Source organism: Buteo buteo, chromosome 14, assembly GCF_964188355.1.
Source record: "Buteo buteo chromosome 14, bButBut1.hap1.1, whole genome shotgun sequence".
Taxonomy (NCBI): Eukaryota; Metazoa; Chordata; class Aves; order Accipitriformes; family Accipitridae; genus Buteo; species Buteo buteo.
Window position 1 is genome coordinate 30,081,578 of NC_134184.1, and position 24,385 is coordinate 30,105,962.

General features: G+C 43.5%; 1 protein-coding gene across 5 annotated transcripts in view; it reads right to left on the bottom strand.

Moving 5' to 3' along the window:
* Positions 1 to 211: 211 nt before the first annotated feature.
* Positions 212 to 24,385, bottom strand: part of TSC22D1 (TSC22 domain family member 1) — a 95,162-nt gene continuing 70,988 nt past the window's right edge. For 2 of the 5 annotated variants that reach the window (XM_075046161.1, XM_075046160.1), the window contains 2 exons: positions 2,910 to 2,961; positions 212 to 1,630 (listed from right to left, as the gene is read on the bottom strand). In XM_075046161.1, the coding sequence (XP_074902262.1) occupies positions 1,373 to 1,630; positions 2,910 to 2,961 (310 nt within the window). In that variant the 3' untranslated portion in view covers positions 212 to 1,372. Of the gene's footprint in view, positions 1,631 to 2,909; positions 2,962 to 3,444; positions 3,881 to 4,004; positions 5,908 to 24,385 lie in introns of those variants that run through there. The other 3 variants (XM_075046167.1, XM_075046165.1, XM_075046166.1) reach the window with 3 other exon arrangements.

A 24,385-nucleotide genomic window follows, 5' to 3' on the forward strand; every position in this document is an offset into this window, starting at 1 on the left:
CCACCCCCTTCATTTGACTTCAAGCTCACCACGTTTTTAAGAAACTGTGGAAAGCAGGAGCTGCACTTTTAGCTGAAACTAAAGCTCTGAAGCCGACAGGCAGGATCTTGCACCCAGACCTATGCTTCCTGACCTCACCGCTCATGTAAAGCTGCACTGCAACATGTTGAAAGCGACTGCAGTTAACATTAGTACAATATACAAACAATGATTTATCAACATTGTATGCTTTATTGAAAGTTGACAAGTGCAACAGTTAAATACATTGACGTGTTACAACTGTTTAGAGAACATGCACAAAAACATATGCATACTACTATACAGATCATATGCAAAAAATCCATACTGGGAAATCCAATTTTTTTTTTTTTTAAATTCTTTGCTAGCAGGGTTTGATAATTTTTGGAGTGGTTTTTCCTGTCTTGAACCAAACTACAATGAACAAAGATTTACTTCAAGATAATCAGCAGCCAGGGAACTTCAGAAGTTACACAAACAGCATAAATCTGCCAAATTCTGAACAGTTGCGTAGGTGCATTCTTATTTACGTAGCATAAAAAAAAAAAAAAAAGACTTTCCAAACTTCTTCAGATCAGCCAATGAAACAACTAAACTTCAATCTGTACAACCTAAATAGTTACAGTTTTCTATTTTACAAAGTAATTACACTAAATACACAAATATACAGTAGGCAAATAACCTTCATTGTAATTATCCTATGACCCAACAGTACGTCACCTACCTGCTTTCTATATATAATACAGCTTTATGCACCTGTCCACTGCTTCAGAAAACGGTGCAAATATTTGCACTTAAGGTTTCAGGTGACAGTTAAGTGTTAAACACTGAGTTTACCTTTCTCCCTCTTCCTCTTAGATCCTATGCACCAGTCCTCACTTTGGAACCCCAGTGCACTATGGGGGATTGAGCCATCGCTTTTTACTCCAGTCTATTTCTTCATATTTCCAACCTCGAAAAGCACTTGTATCAGTTATATCACTGGATGAGTGGAAGATTTAAAAACAAACCAAAAAAAATTCAGCATGCAGCTTCGTTTCTCAGCCATTTGCAGAAGCTGCTCAAGTCCCCAGTGTACTTGTGCTAATTCTCTGGAAGAAGTTTATTTTATTCAATCAACCTAAGAACAAAGACTCCTTCAAGCCAAAGGGGGAAGGGAGGAAAGACAGAGACAGATGAGTGCGTAATACAGGGGGGGAGAAGCCTCTCCTGATGTGTGCAGGGCATGGAGTCCTCAGTCTGGGTTGCAGTGTGCACTGAAATGGATGAAGGGAGGCTGCGGCGGATTCCCGCTAGTCCTTCTTGCTCTTGGCAGTCCAGAGGCCAGCGATCACGATGGCGATGACATCTCGAACTACGCCGAAGGCCCTGACCCCTGTGACGCCGGCTGAGCAGGCTGCTGTGTCGTCCCTTGTGACTGGGAAGAGGAAGGCGGGGAACCAGTCTGCAGCTGTGCTTGGAACTGGGCAAGCTGCTCCGGGCTGGCAAGTGTTTTTAGCAGAGTGTTTTCTTGCTCCAGCTGGGAGTTCTTCTCTATCAGCTCTTTGATTTGCTCTTTGAGGACCTCCACTTCCTCCCTTACCGCATACATCAAGTGACTCTTTACCAGATCCTGAAACGCAGAACAGAGCACGTGCGTTAGGAAAGCAAGCCCAGCGCCCGGCCCGGGCTCCCTCCCAGCTCAGCCGGAGATCCAGCGGATCACACCTTCGCAGAGAGCCGGTGCGAACCCAGCTCCGCTGGGGCGCAAGACAGCATCCCCAGCCAGGGCCTCGAGCCCCCTGCTCACGCCCGCGGGGCCAGACCGACGGCCCTTCGGTGGAGCGAGTGGGGCCGGGCAAAGCCCGGTTAAGACGTCCCAGGGCTCGTTCGCCCCAACCGGGACCGAGGACGGGGACCGGGACGCGGTCACAACGCCGCCGCCTGCGGCCCCGCCGCACACGTGCGGCCCCGCCGCCTGGCCCCGCCCCCCCGAGCCCTGGCTCCACCCCCTCCGCCCCGGCCCCGCCCCCGCCCCGCGCACCGGCTGCAGCCAGTTCTGGGCGCAGGTTGCCGCATTTCCCTCCCTCCCGCCGGCCGTGCGCGGCCGCCGGTGACGTCAGGGCGCGGCCCGGCCAATCGACGCCCGAGTTATTTATAGCCGGGAGTTAAAGGCTCGGAGTTTGCCTAGCAACAGTCGGCAGAGGCTCCCGTGAGAACGGCTCCAGGCACCGCTCCAGTAACAAAGGGCGGCCGGGCCCCAGGCGCAGCGCGGCGGGACCGCGCCGGGGGCAGGGCAGGGCAGGGAGGGGGGGACGGTGGGTCGGACCGGGTCGGCGGACCCCGAGGGTGAACCGCCGGGTCCGGGCAGCCCGACGGGGGAGAAAAAAAAATAAATAAAAATAAAAAGCGAGGGCACGGAGGATGCGCCTCTTTAGCGGGGGGGGGGGGGGGGTGGCACGGAGCGGGATGCGCTGGGAGGGGAGTTCAAAGCAGTAAAACGGAAAGCACCCAAAAATACACTCCTCCCCCCCCCCCCCCGCAAATAAATGCCGCTTGCTGCCCCAGCAGCGCCCCTCCCCCGCCGCATGGAGCCGGGATCAATCGTTTGGGGAGGCAGGAGCCAAAAGCGATGCCGTCATTCCTTCCCCGGCATCGATAGGGAAACGTGCGCATTCCTCCCCGCAGGAAGCCTTTGATCAATTAAACCACCACCACCAAAAAAACCCAACCAAACAAACAAACAAAAAAAGCAGCAGCCCCCAAAGCCAAACCCCTGCGTCCCCCCCCCTCCCTGCTCGGCCCCGCTAGAAAACCCGTGTCCGCGCACGGGTTAACCATCGCCCGCCGCATCCCCATATTGTTTACTGCTTTAAACACGAACGGGGTTTTATGCCCCAATCGGTACGTACCATCGCTTGCTCGATTTTGTTGTCGATAGCTACCACGCTTGCACCAGAGGAGCTGCAAGAGAGAAAGAAAGAGAGAAAAAAAAAAAAAAGAAACAACATACAACATTAGCGGCGGCTGAATTATTTAAGAGACAAGAGACGCGGGCATTGGTAGCCAGTTGGCTGAGAAAGTCATCCTCACGCTGCCCTGCCGCCGCCGCCGCCTCACCGGGATGCTCCAATGCAGCAAAGCAACCTGTGAAGCCGCCCCGACCCCCCCCCCCCACTACCCCTACCCCCCCTTTCCCCGCCTGCAGCCGGTTCAGATACCCCGGCGTTTAGCCCCCCAACAGACCACAAAGATGGAGCTTAATGGCAGGGCTGCGGCAGAAGCGCTCGGCGCCGGGGAGGGCAGCCCCTCCGGGGAGGCGAGGCGAGGCGGGCGCCCGGTGCCGCCGCTGCGGCGGCTCCCCCGGACAAAGGAGCCAGCCCGGCGTTCACCTGCCCCGCTCCCGCCTCGCCGGCGAGAGCCCCCTCGGACACAACACGTATTTACCTACTGTCGAGCCTCAGGGACGAGTTGTCGGTGCCCAGCAAGGACGATAAGAAAGAAATTGAGAAGTGTCTTAGTTGATAAACTCCTAGATCCATTGCCACTGGTCTACAACATCGGGCATTCATGCAATCGCGGCCAGAAACGCTCCCCGGAAGAAATCAGGTCTCCCTTTCTCCGGACGGACGGACGGGCGGGCGGGCGGCGGGGCAGCTCCGCCGGGCGGCGGCGGCGGGCGGCGGGACCCTGCGGGGCGCGGGGCTGCGCTCGGCCAGCTCCCAGGTCAGCGCTCCGCCGCGCCGCACAAAACCTGGCCATCCCGGCCCCCCCCATAATTTATGCGGCGGCGCCGGCGCCCATTGGCTGCGCCGCCACCCGGGCTCCGCCCTCCCTTCCGTCGCATCTCATTAGGAGCGCTCCCCCCCCCCCCCCGGCAGCGCCCTGCGCGCCGCGCAGCGCCCACGCGGGACGGACCCGCACGCGTGGGGGGGGGGTGGACACACGACACGGACGGGGGACGGGACATGGCACACGGACACACGACAACACACACACGGACACACCTGTGAGACCCTGACAGGCTCGCCGTGCCGATTTCCACGCGCGAGAATGAAGAGGGAATTAAAAAATAAAAAAAAAAAAACAACAACAAAAAAAAAAAAAAACCACCGAAAACCAACCAAACACCGCAATGATAATTACGGGAGCGGAGGGGAAGCCCAGCCGCCGCCGGCGGGAGCGAGGGGCCGGCCCGTCGCCGCGCCGACACCGCCACCTACGGGCACCGGGCAGCGCCGGCAGCGCCCGGCCCCCCCCAGCCGCAGATTCGGGCTCTGTCCCCCGTGGGGAGGCAAATTTTTAGCCCCCGGACCCCGCTTCGGCTGGGAAAGGCGGTAAAAAGCAAGACGGGCGCACACTGTATGCGGGAAAAACCCGTTCTGACTCTTACAGAGTCCCCAGAGCAGCAACCGTCCCTTCGTATGCCTTACGCAGGCCTCATTAGCCCATAAAACCATTCATGGAAAGGAAAAAAAAAAAAATATTCAGGCATCAGATCATCCACAAAAAGCACGCACAGCACAAGCCTGCGGATTTCTAGCAAGCCAGCCCATACTCTTCTTCTACAGCAACCTATTCACTCACATTTAGATTCTACCATACTAGCACTTACAGTCGTAAAAGTTGCAGCATGTGCGTTAATAATTTAGGAAAAATTCTTCTCCCACCTAACTGTGGTGTGTTTCTCAACACACGTTATGCTCTCACACATCATGGAACACAAGCCACTGCAGTCACAACCCATCCAAGGGACCCTCTCCACCAGTGACAGCTAGGAGACCCAACAGCTAGAATTAGACCACTGCAAAATACTGCCACAAGAAACGGCCCACCTCTAAAAACCACTCTTTTCTAGACCTGCACTTTCATCAGGCATTGCATGACTTAAAGGCACAAAAATGAAGTCAAAAACCTCTTCGATTCTCTACCGCAAACTTCTCCAAGAACTAGAAGTCACATCTATGTCACAGGTGTTGCTCCCAGAGAAGCAGGAAAGCCAGGAGGCACAGAATAATCATCTTAAAGCTAAATTTAGCATTTGCGTATCTGCATCATCCTTCTTAGTTTATTTATGTTGTCCTAGCCCACTATTCTTTCATTCAATAATGCCAGCAGAGTAGTACAAACTAATCCTATTCACGAGAGAGGTCACATTTAAGAGTTCCTCACAGCTGCTTTCCTGCTACCACATAGGATGCACGTCCCGCGAGGGCACAGCTCTCATCTCGCCCTTCGGGCACCTGGGGAAGCTGCCCAGGATAGCGCCTAACGGGCAGAAAATTAAAGGAAGTTTTTCAAAACAACCCTTGCCTGCGTTGACTTGCAAATTTAATAGCGAGTAAGTTAGAAGCAACGCATTAAGACATATGCATCCACCTCCTGACGGACAAACACTCATAACCACACCTTGTACGTACGCTTCAACTAACCACTTTCTTTGCAGAGGTTACTTACTACACACGATGATACTCATCACATTCAGTGATCAAGCCAGCCATTTAATAAACAGCTCCAAAAGCACATCATCTGCACCAGAACCTGTATCAACTCCTGTCCTAGGCTTGGTCTAAATTAATGTTTTATGAAGGGTTGGTTTTGAAAATCAGTAACGTCTCAAATGACTGCTCACCATGGCAGTTACTGGGGTCCCTAGAACAAACAAAATTGCAGCTGGACACAAGCTCAGGGCAATCTTGGTCCCCTGAAGCTCTTAATCAGAGTAGGTGTAAAAAGGGAGAAGTCCTATTTCTGCTAATTAGGTCCTTATAAAATGACACGCTCAACATAGCAAACTCGCACGCCTGAACAAACATACCCTTGAAACGCCTGCTTTGCAGTTGCAGTACAGACAACAAACATTTGTATGTATATTTTTACATGTACAAATAGAAAAAGTCACGATGCGTTGTTGGTGCTGTCATAATGATAATTATTAAATGCCATCATGATAATTATTAAATGCCATCATTCCACTTATGACAGAAAAACGATAACGATTAACAAGAAATAACATTGCCTTCTTTAATCTACATTAGCATATCTTCACAAGGAAGAGATAAAGATATGATCCTAAATCCAATTCCCACTAAACTCATTAACCATCTTCCATTAACTTCAGTGGGCTTTTAGCAAATTCTTTCATTTATTTTTAGATGCCTACAAGCCGAGTTGTGATTCAACAGAAAGCTGTCAGCTGCGTAACTAGGACTGCATATTAATATGCATGTTCTGCTTTGCCCACCCTATAAAAAGCAAACTGTAAGTGTCCCTTTATGGCTGAGAAAGCTCGGAGCTCTCAGATCATCTAGGAAATAAAAAACAGGACATGTACTACTTTCATCCCCAAAATTGGGTGGGGGGTGGGGAGCACCACTAATCTCCGATATTCGCCTCAACACCCCATCGTCTGCCTGACGAGGACAGAGACTGAACTCCGTATTTAAAGGTTGGGGGGTTGCTGTTGCTTTTTAAAACTATGTATCATTTATGAAATAAAACAATCTACGGAAGATCTAAGGAAAATAATCCTCCAAACTCCCTTTCCCATTGCCTGCTCATCGCTTTGTCTCCCCTCCTGCCTCCTCCACCATGACATTCAACATGCACTTCGCTCAGATCATGGTGTTTTCACTCACTCACCCTCCCTGAACAGCACTAGAAGGGAATCAAGATGACTGCTATTGTGTGGCTCAAAACCTTCTAACCATCTCTTTTAACACCTCATTAACAGATACTACACGATATTAGACTCCTGCCAAAGCTTACAGTTCTACATTCCTGGGAACAGAGGTGAGAAAGGCTGCAGAATTCCACATTTCTGTAAAGCCACACGAGGGACATTTGTCCAGAGACCCCTCACATGGAGGGCCACTCGCTTTGGAAGCCTGCATGTCTACGGAGCACCCCGGGTGTTCACAAACTGCATAAAGTAATAGAAAAAAGACTCGAGATGGGTGATTGAGAAACGAGTAGGGCAGAATACAATACAGTGCTAAACAAGTAGTTCACCGGCATCTCTGATCCTCAAATAAATTAACTGCTTAGGTTGAAACATACACGATAGTCAACGACTTTTTAACAGCTTCACCTTTTGTAGTGTTTCAGTTCTTAAACACTGTTTGTCCCACTAAATAATTTCCTCTTGTCTCAATTCAATCGTGCTAAGCACTTGAAAAAAGTGCTTTTCATCTTGAGCACATAATGAGGTAAGCTGCAGCACAGAATCATTTTGTCTCTATGCAAGTCTGGTTTGGCATATATTTCTGTGTGCATGTGAAAAAATTCTTTCACTTAAAAAAATTTATCTTTCAAGTAACTTGTCAATGTATGCTGCCTTTAGATGCCAACATTAAAAGCCCTAGACAAGCATCTCCTGAACTTAAACTAAATCTTGTCTTTTGACTATGTTGCAAAGACACCACACCAGAAACCATATTAGAAAACAGCAATTTCTGTCACAGTGCACCTTCATCTTACACGACAGACAGGCTCAGATCCTGTGGACTTCAGCTGCAGTTTTCAACTACAAAATAAAAGTACTGAAGAGGTTAAAAAAAAATAAATCTGTTAATTACTCAAGAAAAGACTACAGTAATTAGATTCTACATGACATCTGACTTGACATTTCACTTGGCATCTAAAAAATGGTCAAGAAGTGGCAAAGTACTATTCTGCCTTAAAATTCATAAATTCAAAACTATGTTTATTGACAGCAACCACCCCAGTATCAAACTTACACAAAATTGCTCCAAGCTAATAACCTAAAGAGGAAACTCTGGCTACAGTTGCCATCAAGGACTGAAGGATTATTCCTTTCAATAGGCTGTGATTTTTTTCTTCATCTCAGTAAAGGTGCAAGATAGGCTGGAGAAGCTGCCCAATGATATTTTTTTTTTCCCCACAGTACGTGAAAATTATGTTTTTCACAGACTAAGGACCAAAAAAAAAAAAAAAAAAAATCACATTCAGATAGTCTAAATAAGGATCACAGCAGCTCAGCCAACCTCCTTTTCCAGCCTCAAACTTGTAGCTAGGATCTTGATCTAAAGAAACCAAGCCACTGAGAACTTATTGCTCTGCACCAAAGGCTAACACATATTTTATTTCTAGTTTGAATTCTGCAGATTTCAATTTACATACCTCTGCTAAACTGAAGAACCTCTCGCTACCAGATATTATTCTCTCAGTTTTCCTAAATGTGTGCTTTTCCTCCCCCACAGTAAAGTTATTTGCATCTATAATTTGGTTTGCTAGGAACTGGTTTTTAGTTCCATGAAAAACAGATAAAAGGGAAAGCTATGCAAGATGCTAGTGAAATGAAGTGCTGTATTTGTAATTTTATTTTTTCTTTGCCAGATGTGCAAGCATAACTAAATAAATATTCAGCAGAAAGAATACATACACCCTACTGGGGTTCTGGAAATAACTTGACAGTATCTCTAATCGCAATGCGTACACAGAAGTATCACGCTGTGCTCTATGCACAGGAGACAGAAGGCTGCATTTAAAAGCAAGAAGATAACCATGTAAGATCAAAAGACAAACAAGGAGTGATTCTCACTGGCTCCTCTGAGAATATCCTCTTTCCCTTTTACAGGCAACTAATTGCCAAGTCAAGCCCAGTTGGTTTTAATGAGAATTATAATGATTCTACCAATTTTAATGCTGACAAAATAAAACATAAGGTCTGTATCAAGTACCTGGATATAGACAAACACAGAGATAATCCACTCTTCACTGGTCAGAGGGAACTCTGCAAGGAAGCATGAACCATCTTAAAGCAATTTTATGCTTGGAGAGGGACATGGGGCATCCCCTTTCCTGAGATCATCCATAGATGACCATCTAGCAATGCAGTTGGGATGAAGGACCCTGTTTCTGTGCATATCCACTGAGTTTCAAAGCCTCCTCACAGAGTCAAGTCACTTGACTCATTAAAAGTGAAAGCCCTCCTCAGTATCCTATAAAGTGTCCTTGACCAAGGACTGCAAGTGGGAAAAGATCCACCAACTGTGTTAACATCCTGAAAGTTTTAAGTGAGACATCTGAGCCAGGAATTGATTTTCTTTCCTCCAGAAAGCTGCACGCAACGTCACTCTGCATGCTGACACTGTCCCCAGGATGGAAGGGGAGAAAAACAGTTTAGTGCCATAAAGCAGCATATGTAGAAAAGTGATAAAAGGTTACAATCTTTAAGTTTCACTACCTGAAGCATGGAGCTGAAATTCGCTTTTCCTTTATGTGAAATTTGGTTTAAATTATTTTAGATTTAACATTTTTCATAAAAAGAGCGTTCAATTCCCTGGTCTTACATGTAGATTTCACGTGCAATGCTTTTCTCAAAGTGAAGGAGAGCACCTTGAAGTGAAAACCACTTACACTAGCATTTAATCCCATTTGTTCTAACTGTACAACAGATTTTTCAACCATGTCTTCCAAAATTAAATGAAGAGGGAGGGAAGAGTCACTGGAGCATTTCAAGTTACACCTAACATAACAAAAGAAACATAGCAAGTATAGGAAGTGGTTTGGCACGATGAGCATTTGGAAAGCCGAAGTTCTCTATATTAATATAAACAGCATCTCTGACCCAGGGGGGCAAACAGCCCAGGAGGGACTCTGGGACAGCGGCTGACACCCACCCACCCCACCCTTGCTTGATAACACACAGTGGGATTTAGTCATCAAATTAAAAAACCCAGCCAATTTAAGCTGTAACTGAGAAGGGTCATCTTTTGTTATTTTTTAAACTCTTAATATCTTCTATTTCCTTAAGGCTATGGAGAAGTCACACCAAGTCACATGAAATGGGAATACTACATCTTACTGACTGGTGCTAATTGTGGAAGGGGGTGGGGGGGATGGAGGACCTTAAGTCCCTCCATTTCCCCTGTCCCCAGCCCCCTGTAAAGCCTACACCTGTTATGCTTTTTTTTTTTAACCACTTAATCCCTTCCTTCCTCTTTTCCCACCTCCTCCCCTTTTTCTAATTGCTTCCCTTGAAACTATATTGAAAATCTTGGATCAGCTAATAATTTAGTCATGCTTATTAAGAAATTATTTATATGGCATAACAGCTGGCTTACATATCTCACTGAGTATCGTTTTCCCTTTGATGGCCACTTTTCAACACTTGAAATTAAGCCTGTATTTCCCACAGAAGTATATCACACTAGAAGCCAACTCAAAGTTGCGAGGAACAAAGCTAAAACCCCTGCAATTAACCAGCATTGTCCTATGGTCTTCAGAAAGTTTGGAAAGAAGTTCCCCTACTCCAGCTTCTATGGAAATTATTAAAAAAAGTCAACAAAGATGAAAGGAGAAAAGTACAGAAACAAAATATAAGGTAAGACCGCAGTGCGGGAATGGAGCACACGGGATGTGGAATACAATCTGCCGTGAACGAGGATGAAGGTCTGCCACTGCTTGGCTTCTGACATGGCAGATCACTCATTACCACCCTGTTCTGCAGGACAACTTTTAAGGCCGTTCTGTTAAATAATAATAAACCTCGAACACCGCTACTCGATTACACATGTACTAGAACAAAGACAATAAGGTGAGAGTTCAATGCCACTTTTCCTCCTCAGCAAATATGCTAAGACGACAGACTTCTAGCCACTTGTCTGTTTACACTAATACAATCTCAGTTTCTTCGCAATCACTGGCAAAAGGCTTCAGTATCAATGAACAACTAGGTGACTTGCTTTCAGATTAAATCCCCTGGCTCTAATGCATGTATATTACACAAATTTGTAACACCGCATTTCCTAATTTCTGAGTGGTCAAAACCACTCTACTTCAGTTGTGCCTGAACCCAAAGTTTATCATCTTTTAGAAACTTCCTAAAAAATTTAGAGAAAATACCAAACCTGTTGTTCCATCCAAGCAGAAGTGCACTTAAACAGGCTGAATTCACTCTAATGTATTTAAAGGTATTTTTATACCCAAATGGAAACTTTCCATTATAGGGGTCAAATCCTATGTATCTCCACCCATTCAGGAAGCATGGGGGAATTTCCAGAAACACATAAGAATGACCTGATTTACCAGATTTATTGCAGTGTGGTATATTCCGAAGTCTTGCTTCCCTTTATAAACCACCAAGTCGGGCATTTGCTGGACAATTTCCTGCCCAGCCTGTGCTTTTCTTTTTTTTTTCCTCCTTTTCTTGTGGAAACAAGGATATGAGAGAAACCCGATGTATGCCTGTGCTTCAACTCAATTTGGCATTGAGAAACAGGTACAGCTAGACCCTGGAATGGGAAAGTAATCCCAGGCTTCTTAATCCAGGCATAGCTTCAGTGACTTAAGAGACACAAATCCTGCTGACTCACTATTACAGAAATCCCAACAGAGTATCTCCATGTAAGAAACATTTAAGCTTCCCGTACTGAAGAAAGAAATTGTAAAGCAATATTGGTTTGAAACAGAATGCAAGATACCTGGGAAAGTACATTAGACTATGAAATGAGGTGTGCTTTAAAGTTACTTAAAAAATTACCTAAAGACAGATAAATAGATATTTTAATCTGACCTGACTGTGCCTTATGGCTTTTGAGATGTATTACCCACTTCAGCGCAACACTACTTTCCTGTAATCCTGCCACACTGCAAACCAAAGAGAACAGTCAGAACACAGATGTGCCAGCTCAGCATGTTTTGAACATGTCCCTGGAGCACCTTCCAGGCCAGAGACTGCAAACGGCTGGCATAGGTCCACATCATCTACGGAAGGCTTGTATATCCTGAAGTCCTGGTCCTCCTTCAGGTGGGATTCAGTCTTCCTCAGTACCCTACTGCTGCTCTAGAGGAGACTCGGGCAGTAGAAAGCCCTCCTTTTCCACAGGACTGTATCTTCTAGCTTGTAAACAGCAAGTACCTCGAGACCATCGGCTCTGTGGTGGCCACTGACGCCACTGACATTTAGCCACCCTTGAGCCAGACATTCTGCAAACAGAAGATACCCTCTTAATCTTTTAATACACAGCTTGCGAAGGAAAGATTACAGCATATTATTTCATACTTATTCAATAACCAGGTAATCGTCTTTATGCAGAGTTGGCTAAATTTATGAGTGGCATCCTGTTTACGAAGCAGCCCAGTCCATTCCCTCATACTGCTGATGGCTGTTTTCTGGTGGACATGCACCTAAAATATGTTTCATTGGCTGTTCCAAGAGTCTTTCGTACAAAACAAGGTCTGAGCTCATGTGTATACTGTATCAGGCACCTAACACTTCTTGAAAACAATTACCTCATCCTCCAGAAACCACTGATCATTAAGGTGACACCTTGAACCTTTGCGGCTTAAAAAAACCCACCAAAACTCAAAACAAAACAAACCCCAACCAACTGCAGTATCAGAAGTCTGAGATGAGTAACCCACTTAGTAACGCATGGGAGTCCAAAACAGCTCCTGGGGACGTTTCCTCGTTCTCACGCAGGGTGTTAGCCCAGATGCCCACTGGTCCCTCTTCCACAGCATCAACGCGGCGAGCTGCCACACCGCTGTCAAGTTATAGGAAGGAGAGAACTCCTGCTGTGGGACAGGATCTAAAACCCCTCTTCCAGCTCCACTGTTGGAGCCAGGGAATCGCTACTGCCGTGTCCCACCAAGCAGAGGACAAGTCACCTCTTACAGGAACAACCCTAGGCAGCCTTCCCTCTGGGGAGGCACTGCCTGCACCCACACAAGGTACAGAACAGGGGAATTCCTCTCTGACTCTTCCCAGACACTACTAATTGCTAGAAGCCCCAAGCAGGTAGACCGTAACAGCAATCAGCAGTTCAAGTACAAGCAATCATGACAGCGATAAACAAAAGTATTTGTTAAGTGAATGTTTTGAGTCACAGGGTAGCACTGGTGCAACTGAGATAGGCTCCTGCCTTGAATTAGTTTGCCCAAACCTGTTTTTCAGCCCCATTACTGAAGAACTCAGCATTTTAAAACAAGTCCTTGATAAACCGAAACAGGTAAAAAAGAACCATCGAACTGATTCAGAGATTGGGGTTGAGGGAATTTACTTACACTGATAAGACTAAAAGATGTCAAGGTACTTCAAAGGATCCTTGAAAACCCTGGAAGGACCCCGACCTGATTTAACTGGCATAAACAATTACTTTTAAATAGAGTAAATACTAGGTTTCAGGGGCTGTCAGATTTTTGTTTTTTATTTTTCATATCAGAAGGCATCTATTTAATATTTATCTAATGATGAATTAAAGTCTGCCTTTTAAAAACAGTAACAAGGACTATAGTGGGTTTTCTACCCCTTGGTATCATCAGATAGAGACTGGATGCCCTTTACTAAGGTACGCTTTAAACAAACTGAATTTATTGAAGTTCGGCTAGGATGACCTAAATATAATAGCGCAAGACCCAGTAGTTTTTGCCCCTGCCTTCAGTATTGTTCATGTATGTTAACCAACTACAGCCCACCTTAAGCATCCCAACAGTTAGCGGGTGCATCCAGCACACCCTTCTCCCAGCTGATGCCATAACTAGAGGCTCAAAGATCTTCTGACTTGGTTTTCCCCCGTGCCGAGGCTCACATCATCTGCATTTCCAACCACATTTCAAAAAGAAATACGGAGGATGCCACACCACCATTCATTCAGTACGAATATGGAGAGGTGCAGATATACACCGGATCTCAAGTGGACACAGCTGCTTGTCTGTGGTCTGCACTACAAGACAAGTAGGAGCTCCTGCACTCCCATATAATCACCATTTCCAGCTGCCTAGTGCTAGACAGCTACCCAGTAGCACAAAGACATTAGGGATCACTTTTCCAAAGCACTTTGGTGGAGATCCAGTGCCTGAACTCTAGATCTTGGACTTCATTCTGGCAGCCAACACTTAAAATGAAAAAGTATGAAGTATTTAATTTTCTTAAGAGTAACAGCCCTTCTCAGTAGGCTGTAAACTGCCCTTGACCAAGGACTGCAAGTAGGAGAAGATCCACTGTGTCAGTATCCTAAAAGTTTTAAATGCGATGCCTGACCTGGGAACCGCTCCTCCTTCCTCCAGAAGGACACACACAACTTCACTCACTCTCAAAAGAGATTCTGCCTCTAACCTGGAGAAAGCCAAATGCTTCTTTGGATTTGGCCCACGCATTCAGTAGGGTCAGTTTTGGAAAGAAAATACAACCACACGCAACATTAGCCAAGAACAGCTGCAAGAGAGGTTAAAGTTTCTCCTTCATTTGCAATTTCTGGTGACATGACAGTCAGCCAGCCTTAATTCACCAGAAAAACAACTAGAGCAAAACCAGCGTCTCTGCAAGAGAAACTAGAGGAAACAAAAGCAAGTGAGAAGTAAACAGGAAGTAGCTTACTGAATAAGAATACAGGAGAAATCATCCAAATTTTCTATACAACATTAACAGATGCAGATTTTGGTTTATGATTAGAGGTGCTACATCATGCTGCTATGTACATCAGTAAAAATCAGTTATAGTAAAACCTCTTAATAATGCAGAGAGGTTAAAGAAAATCACGCCTACTCCATCACACTTTTTTCACTACACTTTTGTGGAATAGCATGGTTCGTGGTAGGAAGCAATCTTCTCAGTATTGCTTTTCTTGTTCAGCAATATATGACGACACAGGTCATTGCTGTATACACGCGCTGCTCAAGCATAACATAACTGTTGTCATTATAGTTCAATTGCTATTATAAAAGATTTCCACTACGCTGATTCCTTAGGCATTCAGATGAATTAGTGTAATTTTTAACATTCATTTGAAACTTCAAGCATGTTTTCAGATACTGTCGATTGCTGAAGAAATTAAAAATGAGTTTTCAAAAAAAAGTTTTCCAATGTATAAATTTATATTCTTTAAAGAGACACCGTTCACAGAGGAAAGCTATTCTCCACAGGCAATACCACAAACATAACATGACAAGAATATCACGTGAAATATATTAACTGGTATTTGTCAAAATTTACATCATAAGAGCAAAGCTTTTGGATTTTAAGGGTGTGGCATAACAAAAAGCACCAGTTCAGAGATCAGAAGTTATGAAGAACACATTCTGTGCTCCCTCCCACAGAAGGGTATTTGCCTCCTGTACACAGAACAACAACTCTGCAACATGAAGAGTCAGGGCATTTTTTTCCCCCCACTATCATATATTTTTAACTCAATAAACTAATTCTTCCCATTCACCAAGTTAATTGGTATTTCTTTTAAACACTAGAAAGGAACCAGATCAAAAACATGTATTTCATATTTCACTGTTTATATGGAAAAGGAGGTTTAATAAATGTAACTTGCAGAAGACTAAACTGTATTTCAATGCCTCTCCAAACATTTAACAAAACCAATTAACTGAACTTTTCTTTAGACATGTGACAAAACAGAAGATAGTATACATTATGTATGAAAAATATTTGAATGAATATGAACTTCTTTGATAATAAGTTTCAAATCATGATAAATTCTTATTTTTGGTTTAGCATTACATAAGATTTGGAATAATTAGAATAACTTTTTTTTGAAAAGAGGAAAGAAAAGTACTGTAATGGCAAACATTTTATAATATGGATTATTTTAAATATTGTGGTAAAGATTTCAAGACATGTCGATTTTCAGTGAATAAGTAAACCACTCTGCGTGACACAGTACCCTCACGCAGTATGACACTCCTAGCTTGAAATAGTTTGAAATAGTTTTAACAAGTGCCAAGCACCTTGGTTTAGGAGAAGCATTTTTAAGTACTTGCTCAAACAAAATAGTTTAAGAAATCATTAAAACAGAGGAAGATGAGTAAATCAAGCATCTAAAAATTAAAAACTTTATAAATACCTCTTTAGATGCTGTTCCAGTTCCAAGAATAACACTTTCATGGTTATTTGGTCAGAGCCTTGTTTCTGGAGAAGTGTCACTTTCATTGATGTATCTATTTAGTACCTGCTGATTAGCTTCCCCCGAGATGGAGGGTCGGAAGAAATACCTCTCGGTCCTTGGCAGCCGTAAGATTAGCATTAGCATTCCACTAGTAACCACGGGTCCTGAACTCCGCAGCACTTTCAAGAATCACAAAGCCTCGCCCGTTAAAGATTATCCACTTGCTTCTATTCAAAGTTTGCAGAGTTTAATAGTGGTTGGTCATGATCAACAAAAACAAGAAGGGCGAACAGTGACGACACCACAGATCCTGAGATCACATGGTGTTCTGTTACATAAAGCATCAAGAGAGATTAAAATCTTCACGATTAGGTTTTCAAATCTCAAACAAATGCATCTTCTTTCAGCACTGCCAAATTTGCCAAGTCTCAAGCTGATTCAGCCTGCTCCCGCTTTTTGTAAAGCGCATGTTAATTGCTACAGGTAGCTAATTCTGCTTAGAGAAAGGCAGCTGAGTTGTACTGTTTCTCAAATCAGAGTTCCAGCGCTTAATGGCAACTGTAATTAGACACAGAATCGACAGTACCCACTTTGCCAGAAATACTTTACACAGGCAAATCCTATCCCTGACTGCTATTATAACAAGAACCTGTGACAAAGAGTTACAGACATGCATCTAGTTACAGTCTTCTGCAGGCCAGATAAAGACAATGACTCATCACGTATCAAGTCCAAATTCAATCAAATATTGCATATTCTTCCTCGCAGAAACACAGCTCACCATAAGGAATTTTTGGTGCATTGTAGGACATCTATACCATGTTAACTACAAGCCTACTTGCATAGGTAGCATTATCCAACGTTCCTTCAATGTAAACATATTCCTTCCTCTATCATGGTGAACACTTTTCAGTGCAAACATGAGTCAACTGCCATGGTACATTGTAGAGAAATGAACAACCTTCACTTTCCTAGTCTACACGTGAGCTGGAGAGAACCCCTTACGATGGGAATAGCCGGCTACTTGCAGCATGTGTGCAGGAACCCCCACCACAGAAGGGAGCATGGGCATTGATGTACACTCTTCCATCAGACCGAGACCACAAAAATGCAGACAAAACCAGAAATCAAACCTAGCAAATGTTACTTGGGTTTACCGCTGACTGCTAAAGCGATGTCAGATGTGTTTCCTCAAGATTTGCCTTGTAAGACTATGTAGGAAAGAAACCAAATAGAAAGGCCAAACAAGTTGGCTCAGAGCATGGCCATGTACTATTTAACTGCATTTCTGCTGTACCTTGCCAAGGCACTGAAGAAGTGACTGATGGCAAGAGAACCAGGTAGTATACAATAAAAAGAAAATAGACTGGCTTGGGGGAGGGGTAAAACCAACCCTACTTATTAGAACCAACAAGTCTACCATCACACAAAGGAAGTATTTTGGTTAGGAGGTGGAAAGGAAGCAAGCAAAAAGAAATAATGCAAAAAAAATTTTTTTTTTCTGGGGGTGAGGGGTGCAATGGGATTAGTTCCCCATTCCCAGAGCCAAGAGGAAATTCAGGTAATTTAAACTGGGCATCAGAGCTACTAACTGTGAAGCAGCACAGAATATTTCTAAATGGTCATCCCAGAGACTGGTATGCCTGGCTTGTAAGGACAGAGGATCACGTTCCTTTTAAAGCATACCAGGGAGATTGAAGCAGGCAAGTTACACTTAACAATAAATGTTTCTCCCATTACATCAAATCCCTCTCCCTCAGCAGAGCATGGAAATGGGCAACAGCCATGGCTCATTTGAGCATTCTCCTCTCGCTCCCGCCAAAAAGCCATGGAGGTGGGACCACTCCGAAGGCAGAGCACTTGTACTCCAGGATCTCGGTCCTTGGAGAAGAGGCAGACAGGTATAACAGCCCTACGAGAGGGATGCTTGCTACTCCTGAAAGCTTCAAGTGGAGACTAACATGGTACCACCACATATAAAAGGCGGGGGGGGGGAATGATTTGTAGAAGGAAGTGGACTTCCAACAGGTTTTCAAGGAACAGTAAGCTAGAAGTAAGGAACAGTAAGCCATCTTTGTTGCCTGTATTCCCCTCTATAAAGCTGCACAATTGATACTCGCTAGGAAGAAAATCTTTCTCCGTGACTGTTGTGCATATAGTACATGCACTGGTCACAGCTGTTTTCCAGGATGCCTAAAACAATGAATCCACATTGTGCTATGTTGGAGCAGGAAAGGGATAAAAGCTGTGATAATAGACTTTCCTGTGGACAGTCTTTACTTTCTCCTTTCCTATTCCAAGATGCCCTCTGAGCAGGAGCTCCATCAGGGCTGTGTCAAGACAGTTAAAAACAAGATCCACTAAGTTGTGCACATCTGACCAATACATCGCTCAGCTCCAAAACCGCTCTGACTCAAATCTGGGTTTCCTTTATAGCCAGAAGGATCATTAAATGTTAGGTTACGGGGGGGGGGGAGGATAATTTTTTTAAGAGACACAAATCTAAGCACTGAATATAATTTATGAAAGATAAATAACCAACTGTACTATCATCTCAAGCCCACTCAGAAATAAAAAAAAATACTGTAAAAAGCTATCTTTCCAGCATCCTCCTCATGAGCTTATGCTAAAATCCTTTTAATTTGCTCTGCTTGTTAAAAGAAGTCATGCCAGAGTCAGTTTGAAAATGAAAGGCAAATATATACAGGGAGATGTAGATATGCATGTATGATGCAGGACTACTGAATATATTCAGCTGCTTCATTCTGCAGAGAAGCCCACGAAGAGAAGCCACAGGTAGCTCCATCTCTGGTAACACTCATCGCCTTTCCTCATACTTTAGCCCCAATTCTAGTGATGACTTTACAGTAAGGCAACACTCACAGGCTTCATTTGATGCTAATTCTCCAATTATACCAAGTAAAATGGTTTCTATACCACTGATCTAAAAGCAGCTAATTCTAACTTATCACCTTTTTATTTGGGGGGTTTGTGCCCCAGAGGAGTCTTATCAGTTCCATTTATCACCTTCATGAAAAACAGCAAAGCATTTGCTTTGTCAGTTACCAGATTGAAATCAAATTAAATGTTAAAACATAACCACTTCAGAGGCAGGTATTCCAGTAACTTCATGATTTTTCTCATAATCATTCCCATAAATTTGACAATTCTGGTTACAGTGCATTCAAGTAATTAAAAACATTGCTCAGTTATGTGTAGGTCAACAACTTACAGGTAATAGAAACCACAAAGAAATTGTAAGTCAACTGGATTAACTAAGCGATGGAACATTTTTACTGCTTTGAAAAATAGCCTCTAGCTGCAACCGAAAAATGCCTGAAGTACAAGGATCTTCTTTCTTCTCCTGTCACATTCAAGAATTCAGCACCAAGCTATGCTTTCCTTCCTTTGTCCTGAACCATTGTGGCTGTTATATAAAGTGACAGATTGCGCACAGATGAATTATCACTGTGGGTACACTAGGATGTCAGATACGCGTAAGTTTTAGCATTTAATGAAACAAAAAACAACAGGATTTCATGCATGATAGCATCAGGGTACCTAGGTCCCCGTCATCCCCCCCCGCCCATACCTCTTATGTCCAGAGGGGAGGAGGGAGTGTATTTCGAGATACTTAACTTGCAGTACTCCTTGGCAGTTTTGCTTAAAAAAAACCCCAACCAACCAAACATCAGCCCAAGTTTAGATTTAACTTGGTAAGTGAATGAATCTGGCATTGAGCCAACAGAATTTACTGTTTATGTCAGTCTGAATGAAGTGCAGCACTTGAGCACGAATTCCTGAGCATGTCACACATCACTGAGTTAGCTGACATACCTTCATGGGGTAAACATTTAGCAGGTTCATTTTCCGCATGCTATAGAAGACTTCAGAGACAGCTTGAATAATCCAGACTTTACCATAGGAAAAAGCAGAAAATAAAGCACAAGCCAACCTTTAGACTACAGCCATAAAAAGCCCTACAGTTACAATGTCAATTTTGATGCGATGCAACAAACTAAGAATGAATTTAAAATTCTGATGTGCATACAAGTGCTTGACAAAGCAGAAAATATACCAGATAAACATTCAAGCTCTTCTGGAAGCTTTAGAGTTACAAACATGCAATCCTTAAGATATTTAAGGGTTAAAAAATTACTAAAAGAGTGATCTGAGACTGATAAAGGCCACCAGTATTCAGGATTCCCGAAGTTTCTTTTGTGATTACAGCACAGTCTCCAGGACTATTACTTTAGGGGTTCAAAAAGAACAAACTTTTATATGAAGCTACAGTGCTTAGTGTTATTGGAGATGCCCCAGATACAATTTGCATCATAACATGGGGTTTTTTAATGCTTTGTTCCCTGCCCCCCAACTTAAATCAATCTTTATGGAGTACTTTGGCACAAAGTGTTTTGCAAGACTGCTAGTCAGTGACAGCAGCACACAAAAACCAAATCTGACTTCACAAAATACTCATTAGAACTCATCAGTGAAGCAATGCATGCTGGATTGTCAAAGGAAATAAAACTGAATGAGAGAAGGTAAAAAGTACAAAAAGCTGTACAAAGACATCTGCACCATAATGAAAACCAGAGCACTGAAGTGAAAGACAAGTGCATGGTTGGCGGGTTGGGAACTATCTCATTCCCAAATGCTAGCAGCAGAAGTCACTCCTGTACCTTTGCTATCTTTGTATTTTGAACAGATGTAATAAAGTGCAGTTAGAGAAGATAGCTTTATTTCAGTCCATCATTAAGCAACTCAAAAAAAGTGTGTCTTTAGCTATTAACATCCTAATTGAACATCTGAGGAATATTCTTACACATCCTTCATAGTCATCACCAAGCAATACATCCGGTAAGGCTTTCAGTTACACAAAGATAAGCATTACAATTGCACAGGATTAGTCTGTTGTTTTACACTTAATTTTTATTTTCATCTTGGTACCACTCCATATACTGCCAAAAAGCAAATCCTCCCTATGTGAAAGATCAAGAAACACATACAGGAAAAATCATACTGGGTCTGAAACACCCATCTAGCCCAGGAGCCACCTCTAGGCATGGCCAGAGGCAGAGGCCTGGGGGAGAACCCAAAAAGGCAGGCAGATAAATGCAACTTTCCTACAGTATCCTCCTACCTGTCAGCAACCAGCAGCTTGAGAGGTTCCTGCACAAAAAGGAGTAACTTAGTGCTTAATAACTCAAGAGAACTTTCTTCCAAGAACTGGTCCAGTTGTTTTCTTTTAAAGAAATTACACACACCACAGTTCTGAGACTTTGAAAAACTCTGGTTGGGGCTAATTCTGAGTTAATTACCCAGGGAAGAGAGAGTTTCCAAACTACCAAATATGAAGCATCAACCACCCTGGCTACTAAGGAGATATGAATTTGAATCTCTAGAGCAGACTTGACTTAAAGAACACACATTATGAACACCTGGAAGCCACCACAAGCATGAAGGAGCAGCTACAGGGAGTCAGTCTTCTCCAAGAACCACAGTGAGCCATCTGCAAGCGAGTGCTTTACATTCCGCTAACTGAAGTCACTGAACTTCTAGCATTCAGTCGTACAAAAGAACAAATATCCTCAAAGTATATTCAAGCTGTGAAACTATGTTAGCATTGGGACAAAGAAAAATGTTTAAAAAATTGAGTAAAATATCTTCAGGGGAAGAAATAATCTCGAGCATTGGTACTGAATATGTATTGCCAACTGAAATATTTACTGGTTACTGCTTTTTGCACTGTGGAGATCAGTAAAATCAGATTCAGGAGACATGCCTAGCACCTCTACTTCTACAGGTAAGGCATCTCTTTACCCTGGCTATGCTATGCTATCCTAGTCTAAAGGGAGTGCTCCTTTCATTCGCTGTAGCACCTGTGAAATCCAAACCACCAGAATCTCTGATTAACCAGGAGCCTGATTAACATGGACTGACACAGCAGCTCAGCATTTTTTTGCTGCAAGGGACTGTCAATTTATTTTGCACATTACATCAGCTGAATGCAAAATTAATAATGAAGGATTTATGGACATTCAGCTAGATTGGAGGGGAAGGAACCCCCAACACACATGCACATGCGTTTGGCTGTGTTGGGGTTGTTTTGGGTTTTTTTAACCTATGCATGCAAGAGAAAACTTCAGAGAACTATGAAGCTGCTAGTCATACAGTCCATGAAATGGAGCCTCACAGTTCAGGGTAAATTAATTTCAACAGACAACTGCAGCACGAAGCAGGACTCTCAAGCCTTCCTACAGAGAAGGCTTTCCTATTGAGAAAACCTTCACAGGACTATTCCAAACCAAATCTACATCCTGCCCACACCTCCAAACTGAGACTGGTCACAAGGTATGGGCTAACAGGAACCAGTTACAGCTATTTCTGGTTACCAGAAACTCCTTGGTAACACAGGAACCTTATAAGACTAAATTACAGCTGACATTCCTTAAGCATTTGGTGACATCCATATTAAAGGAGTAAGTTAAATTACAACAATGTAGTTTAACTATTATTGAGACAGGAGGAGTTTTTAACTCTACAGCAATCTTCCTCCAAGTTGTTCCTTTCTTTCAGATTCCAGACAGCAGCCTGCACTCAAGCAGCAGTTCAGGCCCAAAAAGCTTTAGGCTCTGTGATGCTAGCATCTTATTTTTAACAAGTCAACCTGTTTCAAAAAGGAGGCAAGTAGCAGAACAATGCAGCATCACCTCTGAGACACTACACCAGCAGAAATTCATACAGGAGTAACCAACTCCTTTTGGTATCGAGCACAGCAGTTGTAACATGACTTTCAATGCTCTAAAGCAAGCTGCAGAGACCAGACAGACGGGGCTTCTCTGCCACACTCAACTTTTTCCCATGGAGGGAGCAACACTTCGCCATCCTGATTCTCTTCTGCAATTAGGCCAGAGACTCTGCAAGGTGAGATCTAGCTAGAAAGTGATTCTCTGATGTTTAAACCAGAATAAAGCCCTCCAGAAACCCACTGCTACCAACAAGAAGGCCACTCTCCCAGGCCCAAGCATTCAGCTCCTGGACCACCAGGACCGGAGGTATGGCAGCAGGACCCCTCAGCAGCAGCACGATGCAGGCGTGGAAGGAAGAAGGGTGTCACTTGCTGCTCAGACTGAAACTTCAGGGTCTGACAAGTATTCTGTCCATAATCTGTTCTCATACAAGTAATTTTCACCGTGCTGGGAAACCTACTCAAATATGCTGATTTCTCTGAATGTATGCAAGCGCTTAATGAGGTTTGACAGGAAAACAGCAGCAACAAAATAACACCGCAGGTAGCAAACTGAATGCCTTGCCATTTTAAGCCACAGATACCGTAAGGTTTTTTCCTGCAATGAATCCCATCAGTGGCCCACCATAAATGATTAAGCCACATTAGTTCAAGTGTCAGCAATACCCTAACGTTAAGCATTAGTTCCTTCAGCAGGCATTAGAAGACACTGCTAATCCTATACTTGATTAGTTCTACTGTGAACGTTTAACTCTTACGCAGCTCTTACCCTGTGTCTATTTTGGTATTCTTCTAAATTGAATGTATTCAGCAATGTTCATTTCAGAAAAGACTGAAAGTCACAACCTTCAGTTTTCTTATCTGGCCACGTAACAACAGCAAGCGGTTCTGAAATTAGCTGCTTCTGACAAAGCATTTTCTTCTAAAATCTTCTGACTATATTTTCATTTCTTCCCTTATCAGTAGGGAACACAGAATGTGACAACATTGCAGACATGCTGAAATGCCCCTCTTTTAAACCAGAAATTGGGACTTCAGTTCCATAGCCAGTAATCATCAGTTGTTTTTTTGAAATTAATTGCTCTAATCAGGTAAGTAAAAGCCATGGAGGTTATTTGGGAGACCAAAATAGAGGTTTGGAAGAGTATTACTGCATCACACAGAGGAATAGAGATTATTTTTATATATGCTACTATTAACGAGACTGAGAAATGTATTTATCATTAAAATAAATATTAAATAACAGAATCATAGAAAAACCATCTAACTACAGATTTGGAAACCAGAAAAACACGTCAGTGAACTAAGATATAATAATGAGAAGAAGAGAATAGAAATAAAAAGGCAAGTGGAAGCAGGGAAGGAACAGGGAGAAAAAGTAGTCAGAGGCAACAGCAAGGAGAGCAAGGCATTAAAGACAGAAGGGTCAGGAACCGCATGAGGGAGTGAAGAGGATAAAGGAATTATGAGCTAAAAATACCCAAAAGAAAGGTAACAGCAGATGTTATTTTTTTGGTACATTTAATACAACATCTGAAAAACAGAAAGAGCATTTCTGGAAGTGCCGGGTTTTTCTGGAAAAAGAGAAATATAGGAAGGGAAGGATTAAGGAACTAAATCTACAGCGAGCAGCTGCCAAAGCCCTGCAATTTCCCTTGGCAGACCAGCACTTCGATTCATTACCCAAAGCCATGACATCACTGTCTTACAATGACAGCTTTTGGAAAAGAGGAAGAAAAGGGAAAAAAAAGTCAGAAGTTTCAGATTCTCAATCTCT